This window comes from Engraulis encrasicolus, chromosome 11 (genome assembly GCF_034702125.1).
Source record: "Engraulis encrasicolus isolate BLACKSEA-1 chromosome 11, IST_EnEncr_1.0, whole genome shotgun sequence".
In the NCBI taxonomy this organism is placed as follows: Eukaryota; Metazoa; Chordata; class Actinopteri; order Clupeiformes; family Engraulidae; genus Engraulis; species Engraulis encrasicolus.
Genome location: NC_085867.1, coordinates 12,049,838 through 12,057,089, shown reverse-complemented (window position 1 = coordinate 12,057,089; position 7,252 = coordinate 12,049,838). Strand labels below are relative to the sequence as shown.

At 44.2% G+C, this 7,252-nt stretch overlaps 1 protein-coding gene across 3 annotated transcripts in view; it reads left to right on the top strand.

Annotated features, from left to right (window-relative positions):
- The first annotated feature begins 215 nt into the window (after nucleotides 1-215).
- Nucleotides 216-7,252, top strand: part of plpp5 (phospholipid phosphatase 5) — a 28,764-nt gene continuing 21,727 nt past the window's right edge. Inside the window, exons 1-3 of one of the 3 annotated variants that reach the window (XM_063209872.1) lie at nucleotides 216-531; nucleotides 1,081-1,189; nucleotides 1,930-2,038. In XM_063209872.1, the coding sequence (XP_063065942.1) occupies nucleotides 1,119-1,189; nucleotides 1,930-2,038 (180 nt within the window). In that variant the 5' untranslated portion in view covers nucleotides 216-531; nucleotides 1,081-1,118. Of the gene's footprint in view, nucleotides 532-1,080; nucleotides 1,190-1,929; nucleotides 2,039-2,419; nucleotides 2,456-7,252 lie in introns of those variants that run through there. The other 2 variants (XM_063209874.1, XM_063209875.1) reach the window with 2 other exon arrangements.

The following is a 7,252-nucleotide window of genomic DNA, read 5'->3' as shown; positions in this document are numbered from 1 at the left end:
ATTTTAAGTAACATTCCACAGATTTACTCGCTTTCAGACTTGCCTGGTTTGACTTCAATAAAACTGTTCTGAATGTTACCATTTGAAGTACAATTTCTTCTTCAACGGCATGCCATGACTTTGGGGGGATAATGGGCCAATTGGTTTTGGGAGCGTTGTTTCAATATTGTTTTTTTCAATGGGTCTTGATGGGTTTCTCATTATGCCGGGGTTAATTTGTATGCATGATGTTTGTACGCATCAGAGGTTTGTCCATGCAAAATACTGGTGATTTGGCCCTCTGTAGTTTCGGTGCAATACTTCCAGTAGCCTGTAGATGTCGCCTTCAAGATATGAGATGACGTGGTAGTGTGTAGTTCATTAGCGAGAGAAGGCTCCTCTCTCCCCGTCGGTGATTTCTGATGCGGCAGCTCTCTGAGTACAGTATGATTTGACATGATCATTAATGCGAGTAAGTTGGAGCTTCACCTCAGCTTTGGACGACGGACCACATCATCCGTCGGTTAAGGAGTCGAGGGGGCGCATCCGTAGGTTTGTGAAACAAAACATCCGTACTTGAAGGAGGCAAGGAAAAGACTACAGCTAGCACATTTACGGAAATGTTTCACTTGCTAGGTTTGTGTGCACAGATGTGGTAGTCGTGCCTGCAGATGTGAATTACAGATATCGTGGTGATCTTCCCTTTTCTGTTCTGCCCTTTCTTGATGCGAATCTATTTTTTTGGGGTTGCGCTTCCTGCGCTTTGTCAAGCTTTGCGCTTTTGGGCTGTAAGTATTGAAACGTGTCGTGTTTACATTGGGGCTGCTGTCCCCCATCCCTTGAATCGACGCGCACTCTGCTTCCGCAGTTGTAGCCCGGATTATTTACTATGGATGGATAGCCTTAACCTGTCTGGTGTTCGTTCTGTTTCGCTGTAACCTTTGCTCACATTAATGTACTGAAGTCAAACAAATGTTCAAAGTGACCTATGATCAACCTACTGGCGCTATCTTCTGCGTATGCAATTGTCCTGTGCTACCATCAACACAAAGATGTAGGACATTTCCATAATCTCACCGTGGCGTCTAATGCTCTGCACAGGTGGGGAGAGGTGATTGAATGACGACCTTGTCTTGAAGATGAAGAAGAGCTTAGACAATGCCTTCATCTGTGAAGTGCTCGTCCGACTTCTTCTCTTAGCCATTTTTATGTAAGTATCAATCAAAAGTATTTTACATTTTCATGTTGGGGGTTCTCAGCTGAAAACTCCAATAAAACCGCATGGAACGCATAATGACATACATGCTGTCCATGGAATTCTTTGTCCACGTCAAGGTGCCTTCCTGCTTAACTTGCCCAACAAGCTTGAAATGCCATGTTCAGCTAAGCCAAAAAGACATGAGCAAGCCAGTCTACTGATAAACTAGACCAGACTGTACAGGCAGTTTAAAAGCCTGAGGCACTCCAAAATGCATGCTCCTCTTAAACCACACAGTGCACCTTTATGCTGTGATGATCCACTGCTACTGTGCTGCAGTCTGTAGTGAATAGAATAGAATGCCTTTTATTTTGTCACCATACACAAAGGCCTACAATTAGTATTTTCACTATACACATCATGAGATTGAAACTGAAAGCAACTTACTTCAGTGCAAATATTAAAGTGGGCTGTTTACAACATAATAGAAAATACCATCACAAAAATAGAAAACAAAGACTTGGAGGGGGGGGTTTGAAGCCTAATCACTGCTTCAGCCCCTAACCCATTGATTGTATATCAGAACAGGGGCGGATCTATGGGGGGGGGGGCTGACCATGGCAGACTGTTTGGAGGGGCCCTATAGGTGGTGGTTTGCCCAGGGGTCCTGTGTGCAATTGTTCCGCCACTGTATCAGAATTAGTTGTAATATATAAGCAATGCCATAACCTGTTTGTGTTTTGTGTTTTCAGAGTGACCGAGGCGCTGCCTCCCTTCACACGGCAGATCCAGCCTGAGGAGCTGTGGCTCTACAAGTTTCACCATGTGGAGAAGGACCATGTCCCCACCTCCCTCATGTTTGTGAGTACACACACACACACACACACACACACACACACACACACACACACACACACACACACACACACACACACACACACACACACACACACACACACACACACACACACACACACACGCACGCACACACACACACACACACACACACACACAGTTTCACCATGTGGAGAAGGACCATGTCCCCACCTCCCTCATGTTTGTGAGTACACACACACACGCACACACACGCACGCACACACACACACACACACACACACACAGTTTCACCATGTGGAGAAGGACCATGTCCCCACCTCCCTCATGTTTGTGAGTACACACGCACGCACGCACGCACACACGCACGCACACACACACACACACACACACACACAGTTTCACCATGTGGAGAAGGACCATGTCCCCACCTCCCTCATGTTTGTGAGTATACAAGAGGATACACACACACACACACTCACACTCACACTCACACTCACACACACTCACAGGTCCAGCCAAGATGGCATGAGATAGGGACTGTTGGTTATTTATTTTTGTGTTACCGGAGGAAACCAAGGGTGGAAATCTTCAGAAGAACCCGATAATAAATAAAAAACAGTCCCTTACTTTAGACAAAGGGAGTGAGTGTCATGCGTAACGGAGGCCAACTAGCAGAGTGTGGCGTGGAACGTTAGTAAACCCCCCTCCCGAAGCCTCAATACAGTGCGGTAGCGTTGGGCTTTCGGCACGCGAAAGCACAATTCAAAGTAGTAGTAACTAGGGCTGTAACGATATTGTATCGTCCCTCTCTCTCATTTTTGGCACACCCTGTGCTGTCTTATTCAAGGTTAAAAGCTTCACGAAAAGGATAGTGTAATAATAACAACACATTTCATTCATTTATAGTCCGTTAAAGACATTCACATTGTGTGAAATGCTTTGTCTGTTGCCAGCGTCCCAGCCTTGATGAATCAGCTGATTTCATGTCACTTAGTGGAAACTGCTTGCTGCGATCCAGACAAAATGTGAGAACTTTTAAATATGGGCTCGTGTAATGGATGCCAACGAGCAGAGTTTGGTGTAGAACAGTAGTAAGCCAACCCCCCGAAGCCTCATACAGTATCGGTAGCGCTGAGCTATCGGTCTGGACCTTTATCTCTGCTCTGCGGTATCGTGCTGTGAGTCCTACGCCCAAACTGGAGGGTTGACTGCTAGGTGGCGGGTTCGACCTAGCCCCGAATGGCCAACTAGCGCTGGATCACCTCAATTACACTGGTGCTGTGACCCGGATGGGAGTGAGGTTTAGTGGGCTGAATGGAGCACATGTCAGCTAGCAGAGCTCGCCGTAGAACGTTAGTAAACCTCCCTCCCGAAGCCTTGTACAGTATCGGTAGCGCTGAGCTATCGGTCTGGACCAATGATACAGAAAGTAGGAGCTTTATCTCAGCGGTATCGTGCTGTGGAGTGTTGACTGGTAGGTGGCGGGTTCGAGCCTTGAGTGGCGAACTAGCGTAGGATCGCCTCAGTTACGAGTTTGCTCGCATCAGGCAGCAGAAGGCTGTGGGCGGGCAGTTGTTTCACAATCTGGCACCTCTGGGTGCAGATTGACATTGATTATAGAGTTTGGGATCTTACTATTGATTGGAAGGTTGCCCTCCATTATCAGACCCATAGATTGTGGAGATGTGGCACCATCAGACACTTTCGATTGGATTCCCTGGCACCATAATCTGGTGCTGAAGCAGCATTGATCAGATGGATGGTTTGGTTTGGCTGGTTGCATGTGTGTGCAAAGAGGAAGACGAGTAGCCTGGGTGAAAGCCGACGGTTGACTCTGTCAAAAAGTCTGGAACACGCTAAGAGGATCCACGAAGGGTGGGAGATGGTCTGTCTGACCTTACTCTGACATTTAAATGAATTGGAGTTCCGAATTAAAATCAAAATTCAAATTGTGCTTTATTGGCATGACTGTTGCGAATTGTGTTACCTTAACCAATCAGTAACGGACTCCGTGGGTGTGTTCTGCGTCACGACTCTCAACTGTTTGCTAAATGGCAGAACAGTGAGCTAACGGAGCAGTTTTGGATTTTATCTGAGTATCGATTGGAAGGCCCACTAGATCCACTATCAGACCCATCGATTGTGGAGATGTGTCACCCTCAGGCACTGTGATTGGATTCCCTGGCTGGCACTATAATCTGGTGCTAAAGCAGCATTGATCAGATGGGTGGTTTGGTTTTATCTGGTTGCATGGGTGTGCAAAGACGAAGGTAGGTCCAGTAACCGGAGTCTTTGTGTGCACTTGACCTCAGGCAGCACCTCCATTTACCCTTGAAAAGCAGCAGGTGAAATGAGTCGCCCAGCACAGCTAGAACACACACACACACACACACACACACACACACACACACACACACACACACACACACACACACACACGCCACAGTTTTCTGCCACTGAAACCACACGTCGTGCACCACACACACACAGACACTCAAAGAATGATCTGAAAAGGTATAATGAGAGAGTGTTGGTGGCTTCAGTGATTCATTTGTTCATTGCATCATGGGCAATAATATTACAGTATGTATGTAATGTTCTGTATGTAATATGCTGTTATTGACTAGTAATAGGATGTTACAGTCAGTATTGAGCAGCCACATTGAACATCATATTGTGCACCAATATACTACAATACAGGAATCTGCTTCATCATGAGCGCATGAAGCACCCAGTACTTTTATATTTGCTCAGCCTCAAAGTTGAACTCTTGCCAGTAGGGTTTCTAAATTCAGCATCTCATGGGTAGTTATACTCCCAAAGACAATTTCGTTACGCCATGAGACCAAAGACATATTTCATGCATGACAAATAAAGCCTGGTCTATTCTGCTCTTGTTTGATGGGGGCTGGGTTCTTCTTTCAACAATCTGAGATTCTACTCTGTTCTACACCCGTCTCCAATAGAGTTGTCGCCTATCCATCTGTTTGGAATAACAGCTAATAACCTGACTTTCAATTAATCACTTGGCTTCAGAAGTCACTCATATGAAAGCTTCAACCCTCCCAAATGAAAAAGTATGTACAAAAATACATTTCATGCACCAAAGAAAGATTGACCCTTTATTGAACACAGACAGGGCAGATTTTCACAAGACAAAAGTTTTGTCGCCTATCGAACATAATGTGAAAATGAGCAGATAAGTCACTTCAAAACACTTCAAATACTCAGATCGGGTGTCATACTTAATCACTGAATCACTCTCATCTCTCCAGAAAATCAACTTTGGCCTTAGGTGTATGTTTAGGGTCATTGTAATCATGGAAAGTAACACAATGAAGTTCCATTTCGTAACACAAATTGCATCCTGTGGGGTGCAAGGCCAACTACAAGGGTCTTAAAGACAGGCTGCTAACCAGTCAGTACCTCAGCTATTGGAGAGTGGTCTGGAAGTTCAAGGTGACTCTTCACCTCTTAATATGTCTACATATTGCAATGTTTCTGTCACGCAATGCTTAGGTTCATTTTATGGTGTCCTGTGGTGTGACTGCTCTTATAGAAGGGGAAAAAAGTTTTTTTATAAATGAAAACACATATTAACATCAAACACAATATCATTATCTAGTTAGCATGATCTCAGATGTCAGTCATGTATACAAAAGGATTAAAATGGCCACAATGCAGTGAATTTCCTGTGGTGTTACTTCATGTCATGCGGTGTGACATGCTTATGCAATGTGTTACTCAATCCTTACTTGTTTTTCATGTATCATGCAAGGATATAAGGATACCGGGAGATTTATTTGTCACATTCACACAATTATTACAATAATACAGTGAAACCATGCAGTGAAATTACAGTAATCAGCCTGTACAATGCATAGGCGTGTGTGGGTGGGGTTGGGGGTGCGGGTGGGTAGTAGTGGGTCATTTCACGTGAAATCAGACACTTTGGGACCCGACCGACCCGGATTTCAATCATACTTGGTGTGCCTTTTCAGTAGCAAGGTAGCACCACAGAACTGCATTGGTTTGAATCTGACACTAATATTAAGGGAGAAACAGACTAGGAAAGGTTCACATGTGAGGGTAGGACACTATACATTCAGCCTTGAATATATCAGTCAGTGTTGGTCACAAAAAGATGCCTGTGGTGTTGTTTGAAAGCTCTTTTCTGGCTCTACATATTACACAATCACCTTGGAATACAACTACTCTCAGAATATGAATTATGATAAATTGAAAAATTAAAAAGTGAATATCTAAAAAACTCATATTTTAAAATGGCCAGTTCCTTGTCCAAACGTAGCCGGCAATGTCATGAGCAGCACCTAAAATGCTGGTGTTCGGTTTGTTATTCATTTCAGAGAGAATTTGACTCACAAATATGGCGTCATACAGACCACTTACTAATAATATGGTAATACCATAGTAGCATCACATGACAAAACAAAAACAAAACAAAAATGGTCAGTGTCCATGGTCCCAGGTTTCAGAAACTAAGGCAGATGTCCATTTATACACACCAAATGATGATATGTGAATGTTTGAACATTCCTTCTCTGTGTGCCTGTGCCATCTTCCCTTTACCGTACTTTAAAGAGATAATCAATGGCTACACTCTCATTTTGTACTCTACCAGTGCATTTGAAGCAATAGCTGTGTCTTTTGTAGATAATGTATAAGTACGTCCCGTTGCAGTTACAGGTTTCACTACCAGAAGCACATCCTGATGATCCATGACAAGTCTATCTGGTCTGAAGGGAAAAGTGAAGGATGGAGATGGCCCATGAGGATGCAGGAAGTTCAGTTTCACCTCTCCAGTGCTCGGCATACATTCCTCAGCACATGCTAGCCACCAGTTGCCATCATATACAGCTACAACATACCCTTTGATGCTTGAAAATGTAACACATTCCTTTACTGAGCTCACTCTTTCAACTCTGCCTTCTCTGAATGCTCAAAATGGCCTAACTTCCACTGTGTCCATTGACAATGGGCAGAAGCTGTGTAGTTTTTGAGTACCTGGAATAGTTCTTGCAGATTCAAACCTTTTCAACAGGTTCTCAGCTTCATGATGGTACATCTCTGTTGTGGCAAACTGGCAATGGATGTTCTTGACATTATCCTTGACAAATTCAAACAGTTGGTATGGCGTTACAATTTAATTGTCAATAGGACGTTGCAGACTTGCTCGTGCAGCAAGCCATTTAACTGTCCCTCCAACGCCATCACATG